Source organism: Taurulus bubalis (genome assembly GCF_910589615.1).
Source record: "Taurulus bubalis genome assembly, chromosome: 14".
Taxonomy (NCBI): Eukaryota; Metazoa; Chordata; class Actinopteri; order Perciformes; family Cottidae; genus Taurulus; species Taurulus bubalis.
Window position 1 is genome coordinate 10,589,803 of NC_136602.1, and position 18,830 is coordinate 10,608,632.

General features: G+C 39.4%; 1 protein-coding gene across 3 annotated transcripts in view; it reads right to left on the reverse strand.

Moving 5' to 3' along the window:
- LOC306746360 (SH3 and PX domain-containing protein 2A-like) overlaps positions 1-14,212 on the reverse strand; it is a gene marked incomplete at its 5' end in the record, with an annotated part of 33,067 nt that extends 18,855 nt beyond the window's left edge. For 2 of the 3 annotated variants that reach the window (XM_079229263.1, XM_079229262.1), the window contains 3 exons: positions 585-713; positions 8,708-8,739; positions 14,169-14,212. In XM_079229263.1, coding sequence (XP_079085389.1) covers positions 585-693 — 109 coding nt within the window. Of the gene's footprint in view, positions 1-584; positions 799-8,707; positions 8,740-14,168 lie in introns of those variants that run through there. The other variant, XM_079229261.1, reaches the window with a different exon arrangement.
- Positions 14,213-18,830: the final 4,618 nt, after the last annotated feature.

Below are 18,830 nucleotides of genomic sequence, written 5' to 3' on the forward strand. Positions count from 1 at the left end.
TTACTGGCCCTATACCTCTCTAGTCACTCTCATGCTTCATATGGCACATTTGCCTTTAAAATAAAAGCTATTCATCCACCCAAAATAAATGAATGTTCTGGGAGGCATTACAGAAGTTGTGCTTCACGTCATCATGCTACTAACTCATTCAATATTAAATATTGTCAAACTGAGTCACATATCCTAAAACATGATCTTTGTGTTGTTTGCAAGCTCTTTCCAGAGGTAAAACAGCTGACTAAGGACTCTCCACAGCTGGCATTTGAAAATCCGGCTTGTCTTGCTGGCTTTTCATTTCAGTGAGGTGCAATAATTAATATGCGTCTGGAAGACATTCCTCTTGCTAGAGGCAACATTCTGGCCCCCGGCCTAAACCAACAGTGGGAAAAAACAGGGCTGACTGGAGGCCAAAGTGAGCCTCCAGATGGGGCTAAGTAACAGCTAGCTGTGGACAAAGGAGGTGAGAGGGGAAAAGGGTAGCATGTTTGAGGAACTATGGACTTTGTGTCAGAAATGCACACGACATGCATGCTGCCCTTTCCTGCTCAACATGTCTTTGTTGAGCTTTTGTTTTGATTACTCACCACTCTCGCTCTTTTCAATGACGTCGACCACCTCGCCCGCTTGAAGGCTGATTTCTGCAGGCTCTTGTTTCTCGTAACTGGCCACCACCACATACTGATCCAGGAGCATGGGATCCGAAGCATCCAGACCTGGGGTTGATGGGAAAAAACATGCTGTCAGCCAGCTGCCAGCCATAGGTCCACGAGAACGACTGCTGGGCACTTGTTGTGCCATAGGCCACTTTGTCTGTAGAGCTCAGCCAATCACAATATTCACAGGGCTCAGTGCATCTTCCTGAGAGTCTAGCCATAGAGCTGCATCCCCCTCCAGCCCAACAACGAGGGCAATGGAGATGCTGAAAGTCTAGGAAAGGAATCTCCCTCCAAAAAGTCAAGGATCAAGCAGTCAAGCGCAGAAAATCCATTCTGTGTTACTGAAGGGGCCTCATCCTGATAGTCCGACAAAGCTGGGCTGGGTCAGTAGATGCCGGTAGTCACATTCACACAGTGGAGAGAGCAGCAGCGGTGAGAAAGCAGAAGTAGCTGTAGAAGTGATAGAAAAGGGAGCTAAAGCCAGCTGAGGACAGGACAGTAGAGTGGGACAAAGAAATGGTTTCCCCTGGAAAATAAACCATCTGCTTAAAAGCCTCCTTCTCCTCAGTTGGGGCTGGAGCTGAAGGAAGAGTAGGGGGTTGTGAACGCCAATCATAAGAGTCGGCACTAGAGGCCTTAAATAGAACCAGATGAAGGGGCTGGAGCTGTGCTCCGAGGGATGGCCCTCTGACTCAATGAAACACTAGAGCTCTCACTACAGCGTGCGACCTAGCCAATGGAAATCTTCCTTTCTGTACTCCACGGAGTTAACCATATAAACACCAGCAGGGAATTTGTTTCTTCACTGTTTGTGCCTGCTTTCCTAACTTGGTCTCGTCCACTACATAACCAGAGTTTGATCAATATAACTAACCCCAGAAATCATAACCATTGGGGTCACTCTAACTAACTCCAGGAATGCCTTGGTGAAGTCAGAAACATGTGATTTTATTTGTTAACACATATAAAAAGGTCCGCTAAACATTACAAACATCTACAATGTTTTTCGTCCCACATCAGTAAGGCTGCATCAACGGAGCCCGGCTGACGCCTTAAATCGTGAAGAATCCTTAAAACAAGCATAGCTGAATGACCTAAAGCAGATCTAACAAGAGTCAGCTGGAATCCAGACACAACCACAGCTGACATTGAGTTCACACATTAACAAGAGCTTCGGCTGACTGCTGAGTTCAAAGCTCCAGACAGAGGGAGCTACTGTCTGCACACTTTAGATTATATCTGTTTACACTAATAACGCTGCTAGATACACAATTTACTTTTATGGTGCGTTTGAATCACAGTAAAGGATCTACAACCACAGTCAAGATCGCAATTGCCATGTATGGTCAGATGCTGCATTACTGAGCTCAATACTAAGCAATATGTGGGCTCTTCACTCACAAAATCAACACATATTTCAAGCAACATTTTTTTTGCCATTTGTCAAAATATGGGAAACAAAAACTATTGTTTGGTCCTGAGATGGAAAATAAAAATAGTTCAGTGCAATAGATGGAAGGTTTGAGGCTTAGATAAGGACTGATTGAGGCAACTTGGATTAAGCTGTCATTTCTAGAAAGAGCTGACCTGGCAACAATCCTTCAGACAGAAGATTCTCTCTCTGGATAATATTTTGCAGTCAAGTTGGGAACAAAATTTAAATGTCAAGGCACTCATAACTTATAAAGATGAACGCAGCACCATTAACATCTCAAAACCTGAAACTGCCAAAGGGTTTGACACTGGATTACTGTGGTTGGGCTGTGGTTTATGTCACTTCATGTTATTTGTGCAAGATGTTTTGTCAAACCACAAAGTTGGGTGTAGAGAACATATTACTTAAATACGGGGTATTGCCTTCTTGCTCTTCAAAGTGCAAAATGACAGCAATTATTTAGTTACCACAAATATTTGTTTTGACACTATTCTTGGAAACGTGTGGTTGAGTGGTTTCTTTCAATTAACACTGATCAATAAAAATGGCATCTCAACAACATAAGAAGACTGATTTAAACTTTCTGGAAATATTACACTTTTTTATTACAATTGTCACCAGTAACTTGAAATTACTGTCAGTACTTATTGATATTATAAGTACCGCATTTTAGTTTCATTTAGAATGTTTTTGTGTTTTTTCTCCACTTTATTACATTTTTAAAGGGCAATTTTTAGATATCACACATTTTGTATGCAAGAGGGAAATTTGACATTTGTTCTTGGCTGGCTCGATGCACAGTTTTATTAATATTAATCATATTTACTGAAAACAATTTAAATTATTTACTCTTTACTTTTTCACAATAAGTACTTTTCCCTCTATTTAAACCACACACATGTAGATTTAGTCTGTACCTTTGCTTACTTGACCTAAAAATAAAATAAAGACTTGTTAGGGACCCAATTTCAAATAAATCAGCTAACCTGACCACACACACACACACACACACACACACACACACACACACACACACACACACACACACGCACACACCTCAGCAGGTCATGAACTCATAAAACTATGAGTATGTGAATGGAGGTTTCTACTACACACAATTAACTACTGCTCTTAGAGAACTGTAAATCTGAGCGGTGAGGTGAGTAAAGACCTTCTATGTAAAGTAAATATGCCTGAAAAAAAACCTAATATTTCAGCCTCATTCAGGAAATGAAATGTTTTGCAACAGCAAGAAAACAGAGCCAGAACAAAAAGAACATGTTTGAGAAAAATGAGAAGAAGGAGTCTTGGACAGGAAAGGTTTAATTTCAAATGAACTGTGTAAAGAGAGCTATAAAACAAATAGTATAAAATTAGCTACATAAATTACTGTGTACAAATCGAGGCGACAATGAAATGCATTAGCCCAGTAAAGTTATGATACTTTAATCAGTCCCTCTCTGAAATAATGTGATTTCAAAATATTCAGTGATTTCAAACCAGGATTACCACTACAGTTACGTATATGGAAAGATTGTGAGCAGCTCAACTAATTTGAAAAAATAGAAATTACGATTTCATTAAAAATAAATCCACTATATATCCTAAAAACAGTTGGTGAAAAAAAAAGTGCATGAAAACTATTAGCAAATAAGCAACGGTACGAATAGTTCTAAGTCATGTATAAATGGTTGAAAAGTCCAGTGTCTGCAATTCCAAGTGAAAGTTGAACGAATAAAACCTTAGCCAAAACAACGTTTGCATTGGTATTTAAATTGTATGATACAAATACGGTAAAATTAGGTTTACTATATTCAACTAAACATATTTGGAACATGATGGGTGCTGTTGATGAAGGGGCACTTGAGTTCAACTGATAGGGCTGCTGGTGTGTGTCTGATAAACGGAGGTTGGGAACTATTAGTGCGTGTGCGAGCTTGTGTGTATGCACAATGTAGATCGTATGTATTCATGACCTCTGAAAAGAAAAGTATTTTCTTCTTGGCTTCCATCAGATAGCCCTATTAGCGCTCTCTGTGTTTATATCTCTCCTCAGTAAGATTTATACATGTGCTTCCTGCTCCCACCCTTGCACTCCCAGACGTCCTAACTCCATCCAGCCCCCACCCCCACCCCAGCTCACCCATCATCAGCTCCATCCAAAGATGATGACAGTTAGGAACTTTGCAATAATTCATCACCAAGAGGAGGAAACCAAGGAGTCACGTCTAACCATTTAAACCAAGGATTTTTTCTTTGTGAGAGATTTTTCAGGATTAGGTATTTTGGTTGATAGCATAGTTGGCACTGGCCTTTATGTCTTAGTGCCATATTTTGAACTCTGGGGTAACGTATTTGCAGATCTGGGTTCAGAGCAGTACAATTTGGCTAAGTGCAATGCTTTTGTTTAGCTCCTCAGCAGCAGATGTGCAATTGGATTAGAAAAGGACACTGGACTGCTGTTCAATGTAGTACAGATGTACTCATGTCATTGAATCAGTATGTGGCTCTGGGGGAGAAGGGGCAGACCACAAATAAATAGGACAGAAACCTTATGCAAAATCATCTGACAGGCTTCGAAAAACCGTTGAATGTCTTAATTACATTCACTTCATCTGGTCAGTATTTTAGGTCTTGAAAAAAGTTTTTATGTCATAGAAGTCAAAAGAAAAAGTACTACAAAAGTTGCATTAGACAAAAAGAGCATTTTCAAATATAGCCGAGGTTTTGAAAAATAGGAAACCTACCAGCGTGCATATATTACAGTTAGTTGTGTGTATAAAACAGAGACACACTCCACAACTCTACTAGAGGTAAGAAACTCCACGGGGTACCTGTGACTTCAGTGGTTACCATTACATTGGATATTGCAGTTATAAATTGTTTCCAAAAAAGTCTGGAATCAGAGGCAAACTGCTGATAAAGCAGTTCTCCAATCCTCCAAATCATTATGTTTTCCAGAAGAAAATATGATGCCTTTAACTCTGGACAACTAGTATGTGAAGCCAAAGCAAACATCAAAAAACAACGTAAATTATATCTTTGACTGATCCTCAACAAAATAAAAAAATACTTATATAAACAAGCATGTCCGATCTTATTTATTGCAGAACATTTTTCTGGCTTCAATATGGTGTTTTGAGCAAAAAACTTAAGTGCTGCCTCCAGGGTGGGAGTCCACTGTGACAAATGGTCACTTATCAGAAACAGAGAGGCCTGTATTGGATCTGCTCTCTGCTGGCGGGGGAGGAGCTTCGACCCAGCAGAGTTAAGTTGTAACTTCAGAGGGGAAAAACATCTTTACGCTGATGTTACAGCTGTGTCCATAACATTAACAGAAATATCTATGAAAAGTAGTATCATATGTAAAAAAGTGTCAGGTTTCTATTTAAATCAGGTTCAACCCACAAAATAATGATTTGGGCTACTGTGAGAATCATTGTATGTAGACCTGGAAGACTGGGGGCTGTTCTGCTGAAACAGTGTCCAGTGTGTACGGCCGTTGAAGTGATTTGGAAGTGCTCATTTGCTTTAATGATTTCCTTATCCATCTGCAAATACAAACAAACACACAGTCCTCTTGACCCAACCCACCATATAACTTGAGAACATATTCACCCCTTTGCTCCCAACAAGCATGCGTACAGCCAATCGCTGTATCTACCCGCACACACACGCACAGACCCCCAGAGACCCACAGATCAAATAAAGACAGCAAGTCTGCACACATAAACACGTTCCTTCCGTGCACAACACTGAAATGGTTTCCACTTGCCACGTGAACCTCCTCTCCTCTCCAGCAGCTTTTCACATGCACTGAACCCCTGGATGCTCCGTTTCTTTTTCTCTCCACTTTAGAACCGTCTTCTGCTCATCTTTTTTAATAAGAGTATCATTGATGATTTAAAGATGATCTGAATCTCCTGAACTTCAACACCCCTTGAAGTGAGCAGCAGTCAATCCTAAAATTGGAGTTAATTTGATTCAGATTGTTTTCTTTTACCTATGAAACCTTTCCCCTGCTCTTTCTCTCCCGTGTGTGAATACATCATTATATATTTCATCACCATGGAATCTTGTTGAAAGAGGTTTCCTTCAGGGTTTGTTTATGGCAGCATGTCTTTTCATCAGTCCCAGTTATCTGACAGTGATTAATACAGACGAGCCTGATATCGGCAGTCAATCCTGACAACTCCATTATGTGTTAGACAGAAAATAGTTTGTCTTTCTTTGAAACTTCCGTAGATAGCAGCCTGGCTACAGTGCTGAGTCAATAATGCAAACTGCTTCAACCTCGCACTGTGGGAAGTCACAGTTTGAAGACAATACATTAGATATGGGCCAGAATCTTACTGAAAACATATGAGAGCTGAAATCCCTTAGTATATACACATAATTTCCTTTTTAATTACTTTTTTTTTCTCCCATTGATCTCCTTTTCCGATAAGTCCTATAACAAAGAAAAATCACAGATGAAATATATAAAAGACAATGAAACGTAGATAAGATAGGAATTCATTCGTCCCCAGGGAAATTGCTGAAGAGCGAGACAATAAAGTAAAACAATTATGCTGTTGCCAATATCAATGACAACAAAGCAGATAGTGAGAACTGGGAGTGTGTCAATCTAAGTGTGTCAATATTCATCGGATTTCTTCTGCTTGCCAGGTAAACAGAGTTCAAACCTCTAACCGCTAGCAGTTTTGTGGTAAAGGGCTACATTCTCCTGTTTAGGGGCAGGGGCTCAGTAAACTCTTATGGAGACCTGCACCATGTAATTATGGAAACTATAAGCTGCAGCTGCAGCACAAATTCACCACAGATTCACTGCACTTTATCTTCTGTCCTGCTTTAAAAGAGAGAGAGATCAATCTTTCAGCTGTGTTAACCGCTAATGTCCAGCACGGGGACTATAGTGAAGGTTTAGAGATCAAGCATGAAGGCTGTACACAACGTGCTCCATGTTGACTGTGAAAAGTAAATCATCATGAGCACCAGACATTAAGTGTATTATTATTGTTTCCACTGGTTGACTTGATCCTGTTGAATGATTTATTGCAAGCATGAATGCATGTACATCTTAGAAACTAAATAGGAAATAACATATTTACTATCAAACCGAACCATTGAGAATAAAACAGCTGAAACTGTGCATGCAAATGTCAGGAATTATATGACAAACCTTTCAGGCAGCAGATATGAATTATAACTGGAAACTAATGTAATATCTTGCACAGACTGAATGTAGGTTACTCGACACACGCAGCTGAATTAAGACAATTTTTCCATTTCGCTATGTCGCTGGAATTCCGTGTTACGTAAAGCCGCAATACCATGGAACATATAATGAAATTAGGTTGGGGTCTTATTTCGTTTGGTGGCAACTCCGGCTTGGTTTTTCCTCAGAGTGCATCAGCCACAGAAAAATGTACTTACAGGTCATTTACAGAGACATTCTTTGCCCAGCTATGTCATAAATAACTGTGGCAGATTGCAGGAAGGATGGCCACAGCAACTTTGCATCTGATTGCACGGCTAGTGTGTAATTTAGTAAATCATGTGGGTATTCTGAGACTGCATGCATGCAAGTGCACGCGCACACAAATACACAACACTTGCACAGCTGTTGACTAAACTCTTCTCATGCCTTTCCTGCTGCCTCCTACGCCTGTATCCCCCTGCTCAGCTGAGTCACTCGGCCTTTATGTCTTCCTTGCTCTCGCTCACAAACAAACATGAAGCCAACAGCCAACCCTGGCAGAGCAAACTTAGAGGCACAAACAGGTGGTCTCTCCCACCTAACACTGTTGTCTTAACCATGTCATGAACAGAAGTGTTTGTTCCAGTTGTGTGTTTTTGAAGACCATGTACTCTTGATTAAGAACTCAACAGCCATTTTGATATTGCACTCTTATAATATTGCTGATAACAAAATGATTAAAAAAAATAAATTCAGCAGACCCAGAGATGTCATATTTATTATTCCAAACTATAGGGCTGCAACTAGAAATCATTTTTATTATTAATTAATCTGCAGATTATTTTCTCGATGTAATGTATATTCTGTTGTTTATTGTTTAACTGTGACAAAATGCCATTTCTCAGACCTCATAGTGAGGTTTTATAAAAATCTTTAATTGACTGTCATGTGTGATGATGAAACACAGCACATGTTTTCATTTGAGAAGCTGAAGCAAAACAAATTTGACATTTTTGCTTGAACTATAACTGATGGTTGTTGATGGTTGCTGATACATTTTCTGTTGATCACCATTGATTAATCGAGTAATTGTAGCAGCTCCTTTCCAAACATTCTTCTTCCTTGTCAAAACCAGGTGACAAAACCTGATACATCACCTACAATGCAACCTGACTTTCAGATATTTGCGTGAGTTATGCAAGCAGTGGCTAATGTAGCCTCATTGCGGTAGCCTCAAGCAGAGATGAGGAGCAGACTGCAGATGTCCCATAGATATCTTTCATTTTCAAAGTCACAAAATCCTTCAAATAACCAGTAAATACAATGAAGACACAATACAAATGCATGCACAAGCATCGAATAACCGTAACACAGATTCTTCTGACCGAGCAATGTACAATGATTTCAGATTCTTACCTGATTTACGTTTGCCGGAGCTTCCGCAGTCTCTGGAAAGGAAGCAACACCAGAGGAGCATAGTCAGTATCGAGAGAGGTCAGAGCATGTAAATGAATTGATCAATCCAGTGACTGGCTACAGTGGAATCTCTGCCCGGGACCATCCGAATGCAGTTGACACACAAGTACCAGCCAAGCCCTCGTTGAGAATGCATGCAGAACTTGACCCACTACTAGAGGGAGGGAGACAGGGCGGGATACGACATACAGTATGGGTGTGTGTGGATGACTACAGTAAGTGTGTCAAGGACAGTAACAAAACAAATCAGGGCTTTGAGATAATATACATTGGATGTATGCATTTGTTGAAATGGAAGTCGATGGTGTATATGAAGGCGATGCAGCTGCCTATATTCAACAGAGCAGCTTTTATTTACTTGAGAACAGTATCATATCCCGTTGATAAGTCCCATTCATGTTTAGATGTGAAAGCGCCTTTCTGTTCCAAAGCCTGGACTGTAACCAAACACTGAAAGGATGAGCACTAGTGTCAATGAACCCGCTCTGTGCTTTCAGTCATCAGAGTCACAGAGCATCAATTTGCCACCGACTCTGACTGTGTTCACATTTGCTGTACACGTCTGTGTGCTCCTCATTATGGTTCGGTTTATTGTCATTCAGACAGTTTTTTTGCATAACTGTAAACCTGGCACTGCTGCTGGATCTATTTAGCTCAGACAAAATATGAAGCGAGTATTTTAGTTTGAAAGAAATTAGCAATTTAAAGGCAAAACAACTAACAAAAAAAGGAATGAATACAAAGAACAGATGATGAATTTAAATCCCTTCTTAATGAAGGGATTTAAATTTTAAATTTTTGTCAGTTTAATTTGAATGCTGATGCTTCATTTACTCTATTGCACTTACATAAGTGATGATACATAATTACCTAATCCTGTTTGATAAGAATTTGTTATACAATGGAAATGCACAAACATTTCAAAACAGGCCAACATTTCAGAATCTAGGTTTCTGTGTGGTTTGTAGGTAGTTTGGCGGACTGTATGTCCTCGTTTAGTTAATTGAGCTGCAGAGGCAGCACACTGAGGAGAAACTGAGGTTTGACGCAGATGGGAACAGACACCTGGCTCTCTGAAGAGGCCAGCAGCAGGACTGGAGCTATGGTCAGTTATGGATATGAGTAAATGTTTGGATAAACCTTGTTCAACATTTGCCAGGTTACAGCTTGTTAATCAACTCTCTGTGTTGCATTGGTTCCAGTTTACTAGAACAAGTTGAAGTTGAACTGTATTGCAATTTCTGAAATATTTCTCAAGCTGTTTGCTATTGAGGAGAATAAGACCAAATGAAAAGAATCATTTTTGTTCAAACCAAGCAACACTTCTTGCTAAAATAAAACATGTTTTTTCACCAATAACTGTATTCCTCTGTTACTTAAGATAGTCATGTTTGGCACAAGGCTTCTCTGTTTCCAGATGTGTGAACAAGTTATGAGATATTTCCAATCACATATATAATAGCTTACAGCTCAGTTCATCGTCATTACTTGCTCAATTTTGAAATAAAACAACAAATACAATTTTATTATGACACTTTAAAAATGTTTATATTGGATCTTAAAGTAATGTTCATACTGTGGAAATGAATTTCATAACCTCTCCATCTTAAATATTCATGCCGAGCCAACATAAATAGGTTTGTAGTTTATTAAAAAATAATCATAGTCTCAGCAGATGATCAAAAACAACGCACACATGATATACATTGTATATCATGTGTGCGAGTAGTTCTCTGATTCTTTTCAGAATTGAAAAGCAAGCTTTATTCTTTATGAACACTAAATTACAGTATGATGTCGTAGTTTATGGGAATGGCTTCAGATACTGTTCACATCAAGTTCACAGTAATTGTAATGCATGTTAAACATATCTGAAGTATTTCATGAAGTGTTTATTTTGTCAAAATCTGGTAGGGTGGAGATGAAACTGAGGGAAGCACTATACTTTAGAGGGTTGGGGAGAAATGATGGGGATAAAGTGGATGCTTGACCTGCCCTGCTAGCTTGTGACCCTTAGCACAGAGCTGGAATAATATTCTTCCCAGGAGGAGACTGAGCCCAATACTTTGGCTCTGCGCACTTTCTTTCTATCACCAGCAAAATCAAATAAACGAAGGGAAGGTAAGGAGAGCAAAAATATGTTTAAATACTTTTACAGGCTTAAGACTTTGTGCCCATCTTTTTAAGGGTACCTGTAGTTCACCAATAGAGTTACAGGAGTTGGGAGATAGTCTTTACAGTTGTGGTTTCATTACATATAAACCCATGCCAGGAGATGCATGGGCTGAACACATCATTAAAATTCAGAGCCCACGAGAGCCCATTCTAAGCTTGAGTTGAGAATAACCATCTGTTTGCACATAACTGCAGCTCACTCTTTGTAGGTGGGCCTATTAGAAATGGAATGTGTGAGACATCAGTCCTTTGCTAACATTTCTCAGACAAGTCAAAGGACTGCCGTGTCTACCCTGCTTCATGTATACATTACACAGACACTCCCGTCTGACCTAAGATTAACCTCTGTAGGAGTGACTTTCAGCTTTGGGGGCAATAGGTCAACGTCATAGAACAGGAAATCATTATGATTGTGACAAGAGGTCTGATTTGCACACATAAATGATTTAGTAAGTGTTTATTGTGCATATGTAAGAAATGTAATTATGCAGCTTATCCTCACAAAAGAACCCACAGAAGTACAGTAAACTTGTGCAAGCAGGTCCAACTCCCCAGCAAAGCTTGACCATGATTGTAGTTAGTATGCACAAGAAGGACAGTCCAGGAAATACTGGTATTTTATGGGGGGGTCAAGGTCTTCAGTTATTATTTGTTTGTATGGTGAGTCAGTATCTATGCTCAAACTCCCAAGTCTCAACATAGATGTGGTGCTTCAGTCTGTTAGACGACAGTATATTTGAACTAACCAACCTCTAGTTTAGAGTAACAAATGAGGCCTCCCATCAATGTCAGCAAAACATGAACAGATGAATACATGGTATGTTTTAACCTGAGATTTGATTGTATGAAAAGTAAAATGTTACATAAAATGGAGATGATGGATATGTTTAAGGATATTATTCATAATTATGCCTTTGCCCTTGACCTGGTTGCTGGCCTCAGATCAGCAGATGGTCTCCAGGCGCTACGCTGTGGCTGCACAGTGTAAATAGTTAGGATGGATCAAATGCAGAGAAATCTCCCTATAGGGACTGTTATCTTTTACCACTCTAAAAGATATAGTACAAAGCCACAGCTACCAAGTCACATTGCAGTAAAATGTATTTATCAGTGAACAAGCAACACATGGGCTGTGATTGACGGCATATATTATCGAGTTAAAAAAATCCCCTTAGCTTGTTCCAAAAAAACTCAAATGCTCAGTTTCAAATCTGGATAATTGTCAAACCAACATGAAAAAAAGACTGATGACTGAAACATATATACTTTATTTGATAATACTGTAATTTAATTTGGCCACTGACCTTTGTTAAAGGATATCTACACTCTCTGCATGTGTTCTTCTTCACAGTAAATGATGGTGCCAATTTCTTTTCTTGACAAATATTCAATAGCTTTCAGCCCTTTGGTCTCTGAAGCTACCCTCAGAAAAGATATCATTATTTGAAGTACAGTTCACTACTATGTGAATGCATACATGTGACTGGAAGTAAGGATCACTTTGCATCAAAAAGATTTAAAAACAACTGTCTGTGACAATTGTTTAAATTATTTAAGCATTTCAGTTGTAGACATCAAGTGTGTGAGCAATATTCAATTACCTCCTTTTTATACTTATGTTTGATAATACTGATGGAGCCATTTTAACAACTTTCCACATGGGCAAAATCAATACAGTACCATATACAGTATCTTCCATGTAAAGTTCACAAAGCAACACACTATTAAATTGATTTGTCAATGTAACTCTAAAAGGCACAATCAAACATTACAAATAGTGCAATACATGTTTTTTGCCAATAACTTAACAACTACTCAGCCAATTGTCAATGTTGTACAAACATGCACAACCTCTGCCTCGTATCAGTAGAGTGTGATAATGTCATTCATCAAAAGTCGAGAGAAACAGCTGACAATGTTGCCAGCTTCATACATGGCTCCCTCTTGTGATGGAGCAACATCACATCCATTTTTTATTCATTATTTCATTAATTTATCTGTGCTGTGACATCTGCTGACCATTAGATGGCAGTGGCAGACGAGGGCTTGACTAACAAGATTGCCTCGCTGCTTCTGCTAATAGTGGCAGAAATACCAGTAAAATGTACTATAGTCGTGTTTCATGATGGACAAAATATTACCAGTATGATTTGCCTCGTTGTTAATCACAGTAATTGTCAGAGAGACGTATTGGATTGATTTTTATAAAAGCTGACATTCTTTTTACAGCCTGTACTCGTTCGTCATGTTTCAGTGACTGAGCCGACTAAACCAATAATGTATCATTACCACATAAACAGAAAAGCTATTTTTCTTTAGGCTGTTTTCTAATTATTTCCCAAAAAGTATTTCCTTCTTTTGCTAAAAATGTGATGGACTATATTGATTTAACTTGTTGGTAGTAAACAGTTTTAAAATGACAATGAACATGTATTCACCGTACCTCACACAGTGTAATAATATGGCATCACAAGATCAAATTTTTTTGTGATATTGTGACATTTTTCTTTTTGAAGTCGTCCAGATCCTCAGGAGTGAACTGAGCACTTGGGTGGCATGGCTTTTAGACCTCAACGTCTCAATTTAAATTGAGACCCTACGAGACTTGAGGAGGATCGTGCTTTGAAGTGGGATTAACACGAATGTGCAGTTCGGGTTAAAGGTGGTGGGCCTGGTGGTAGAGAAGAGACCACTTAAGAGGTTACCACACTTGTATCCTTGAGTATGTTAAGAAGTTTATAAAGAAAAAAAGTTAAAAAACTTGAGAAAAATACTATCACAGACATACTTGTTCGTAAACCAAAAGGAAAGAATAGCATTTAAATTGAAAATAATCTAGCAGCCAGTCTGCAATTATTCCCACTCTGACTTTGAAGTGAGGATGACAAATAACTAGCATGAGAGTCTTATCTGTGCTGAGACTTGAACTCAGCTGCACTCCCATGACACCACTGATCCTTACACATTTGTTTTAGGGATTGGGTGTCACCTCCCAGAAACCATTATTAACAAAACACAGTGCCTTTCAACCAGCATCCATTAATCATCCCTGAGACACAGTCTCTGGATCAAGATCAGTGCTGTCCCATCTGCTGAACTACACTGTAGCCAGTGTTCACAACTCGCCAAAGGGCAATGTTTGGTATTGAACAGCTCATGTAATGAGATGAAACTAATGCTCAATAACAGCGTAAGATATTTGAAGGGTGCAGTCATAGTTACTCACTCTGTGGGAGGGTTGAGGTCCTCTGAATTGGTCTCAAAGAACGTAAGGACCTCCTCACTTTGGGAAATGGGGGAGGGAAGCTTCATCAGAGCCTGTGGGGGAAGAAGGGAGGGAGAAAGCTACTAGTTGCGACAAAAACACATATTTAAAAGATTGCAGGTATTGTTAAAAGTGCTGGAGTTTGGTTTGAATAGCAATGAGTAACCAGTTTATAACACTGACTCATTGTACAATCAGATGAGTTGACCAGGCGGAGATGTGAAGGGTGTGGAGGGGAAGGAAGAAGGCTCTGAGCCCAGAGGGAGGGTTAAAACAAAGTAAAATACACAGAGGCGATATTGTATAACAACTGCCTGTCTCAGCTGCATGGGCTTTCAAAATTAGATACTACAGCCCACTGCACTTGAATCAGAGAAGACACCCTTGAAGGAACAATATTAAAAATACATCTTTAAGCTTCTTGTTTTCACAGCAAATCTCACTTTGTTCCTGTAAATTAAAACTGCTGCCATACTTGGCAACACACATTCCTATCTCCAACCTATTGAATATAAAGGGGTCAGGTAGCCATCTGCACTCACTACTACACTTTAAGTCTGCTGATTCATTCTTATTCTTTGTATTCTGTTTTACCCCTGTGTGCCCCCATTTCCCTTGTTTCCTTTATAGGCTGCCTATTTACATTGGTGACAGGAAATGACCAGTGCAGATAGAGCCTTTGCTTTCCTGTTGATGCTGGTGGGGGAGATAAATGTTGAGACCTGCCTTAAAAACATTGTGGAAAATGTTCAGGGTGTGTAGAGAATTGACATGGATAAAATTCTCTTCCGACCAACATGTAAAGCAATGATAAATAGTGAACATGTATTGTCCGAGAAGGTGTATTGTATTAAAATGTGACATAAAATAGGACATTATGAGGCATACAGCCTTTGTCTTACTTTGCAGTAATTATCAAGGTGCTTCAGTCTTTTGACAGCCACATCTCTGATGTGACTTCGGCGAAATAAGACTTTACCTGAGGAAAAACAGAGCACTGTCAGCTGAACATACACATCCAAGAATATACAGAAATATCAAAATGTAAGATTATAAAAAGTAATTTTGTTAACACTTTATAATAACTGCACAATTTGTTATATTGAAATGTGTGAAATACATTTGAATGAATATTAATAAATAACACCAGCATTTAGTAGAGCCTTTCAGGAGATGTTTACACACAGAGGCTGTATCTTAGCCCAATTCATGTGTTGTTAGCGTGAAGTCCAGCTGTCGGAAGTAAGTGTGTTTCCCTTTGATAAGAAATACTAAAGAAACAGTAGCATACATTACATGCATGTTTTAAATACAGGCTTGATTCTAAAAGCAGAAGAACCCCAAAGGGTCTTCTTGATGCCAGCAGTAGCAAAACATTACTCATCCTCACAATATAACTCTTAGGAGAGTGACTGCTATATAGTATAAATACACAAGGAGCACTAAACAGTAAGTTGTGCATGCTGTTTGATATGTGTCAGGGAATACAGTTGACCTCGTGTTGGGCTTACAGAGAGATCTAAACAGCACTGGTGAGACTTGAGCAGTACAGCTTGTCTAACAAAAGGACCTCTTCAGTGCTCTCCTCTGCTCTGACCCACAATTGATTTATTATATTAGACAAATCCGTCTCCGCTAGCCTCCTACTGCCATGGAAAACTACAAATTGATTTAGCTTGGGTGGAGTATGGCAATTAATTAAAAAAATAAGGAACAATGATATGACTTAGAAATCCCTGCCATGAAATGTTATTAAAGACTATGGCTGCATCATGTTTGTATCTTTGTCAGGTTGAAATGTTTGAGGAGCAGAAACTACGCCCATATATCAAGCAGTTTTGTTTCCTTTGCTATGTTAATAGGTTCAGGGTGTAGAGCATAGGTGTCAAACTCAAGGCCACGTCATTTGATGTGGCCTGCGCCAGCTTGAGGCATATGATCGATTTAAAATGAAAGTCTATGCTGCTTTACAGTATAAAGTGACCATAGACTACATCTCCCACAGTGCATATTGATTTTGAGACCCGTGAATGAACGGCATCCTACCACGAGAAAGCAGTGTTTTCATATCGGTGTTTAACTAAAGACAAGTGATTAAGTTAAAAAAGATCGACATATAATGCCAAAATGTCCAAGAAGAGAAAGATAGACGCAGAGGGAAGGCCATTTAAAGAAGATGGTAAAGTGAATACATGTTTGTGCTTCAAGGAGACCAACCGGTAAGTCTTCTGTATTATGAGGTGTCGGTGATGAAGGAATGCAATGTGTGACAGGTGTGGCTCATACACACCTGTCATACATGTTCATGACAAAAAAGCTTTGAACAAAGTGAATGTAATAACGTGTGTTTGTCTTTATTTTCTTTTTTTAAGTTTGATCTTTGATAGAGTAATGTGGGTTTCTTAACCCTAAATTAAATGGATTTGTGTTGTAATAACTGATACATTTGCTTACTTATATTTTTATATTTATATAAATGCATGTGCAATATTTTTACACTTGATAAACAATAATCAAATGCAAAGACAGTTATTTAACAATATGTAGTAGTAGTAGTAGTAGTTTATACAGTGGTACAGTTACAACCGGCCCTTTGAGGGCAACAATGCTGATGTGGCCCAGGGTGAAAATTAGTTTGACCTGGTGTAGAGCATTGACGTGGATAAAATTATCTTCCAACCGACATGTAAACCAAAGATAAGTAGTGTACATTTACTTTCAGAGAAGGTGTACTGTATTTACAGCCTTGCACCCAGGTGTGTGGAATTGATTAAGGTGCAAGATCCCGCAACCACAAGGTAGCCGGCTCGATCCCCAGTCCCCCCATAGCTCACATGTCGAAGTGTCCCTGAGCAAGACACCCAACCCCCAACTGCTCCCCGGGCGCCTCAAAGGGCTGCCCACTGCTCCCTATCCAGGGATGGGTCAAATGCAGAGAAGAATTTCCCCAAGGGGATTAATAAAGGATACTTTCTTTTCTTCTTCCTTTTAATTGCCTCTCAACAATTCTCTTATTTTCTTGTACTGACAAGGCGCTTGAGTACTGCAGTTTATTGAATACATCTAAAATTGATGCAGTGATATTAGTGTTGTGCATGCCATAATGCAGTGTGTTTATCACCTGGCAAAAAAGGAATAATCCTCTTTTTGGGGTCCTTCTGTCCTCCCTCAATTGGGAATTTGTCGAGTATTCGCATCTGCAACAGTGAGGGAGAAATTAATGAGTAACACAAACACGAGTTGTGCAGCAAAACGTGCCTTTTTGATACCACAACAAATATAAATACATGCCTATGTAAACTATATCTGCCACAAGTTTATCAGACAAAGTTGAAAGTGGAGGAATCGGAGATGAGAGTAGAAACAAAAAAAGGGGTATCAAACAGGAACAGTCGAGCCTTTTGTCACAGTACATCATACAGAGTTCAAAGATGGGGGCACATACATATCGTCTGAAAAGCAGTTAACAGTTTCACTTATATCTCTGGGGCTGTGGACAAGATTACGTCACCCACAATTATCTGAAAATAAATAAATAAATTAAAAGCAAGTTCCGCCAAAGGAAGTAGATAACACTTTGATGTTGACACTTGATAAATTAAACCATTGACAGAATCTATCTATTGAGATAAATGGGGTGAAACAGACAGAAACAAGAGACCATTACACCAGCCACGACGCAAAAATTGGACCCAGAGTGTAAGGCTCTCACCCCCCTACTTCTGGAGCTTTGCTTGGACCACACCCATCTAGGACTGAACTATTTTTTTTTTATATCGAATTTCAGACCGATATTGCAATTGCGACATCATTATTGATGATAGAAATGATAATTTTGTCATTATTATTTTGCTATAAAGAGTTCTATACCAGCGCCGCTGCCACGGTTGGTAAAAATAGATAAAACGCATGCTGTGTCAAATCTTATGATGACAGCTTTCAACTACTGCCTTCTATGTGTAGCAGTTTGTAATTGTCTCAGCATGTGTCTACTCAAACTATACATACTGTATATGCCTGTATCTGTCCCATGTGTACAAGTGTGTTGTGCTGTGAATGGTGTATGAAGTTGTTTTAATGAATGCTGAAAAACACATGCATTGCAAATGTCCATGTACATGTCTGTATCACGAAGAAGAGTTTCTGGTTTCCTCTTTGAATAAATCACAAGCCCATGAACGCACGAGAGCATCCCACAGTAATGGCCAGCTCAAAATCCAGATGCAGCCCCGCCTTTGTTCATTCTGCTTTGCTTTGTTCCAGATGTGCTCTGGTAAACAGCAAAGACTGTGAGCGTCAAGCGAAAGCACACTTAACTGGGAGGAGGAGACCGGGAGACTAATCTTGGTCTAAACCGAGCCAAAAAGAACCAGGTGGACAAACAGAACCAAGCTTGAGGAGGCAAATGGGATCCACTATGTCTGGGCCTGCAGACGTTGTATGTAGGACTTGTTCGTGCCAGGGTGGTTTGGTTTTCTCTTCTTGTGGTTCTTCCCTTTCTTGAACTCATCTGCTGCCTTTGCAAAATCCCTTAATTTCTCTTATGGCATGACGTTTCCCCCCTCCTCCCAAATAGCAGCAAACAAGAAATGGTTTCTTTTGAAGAGGGAAGCCTTCATTATG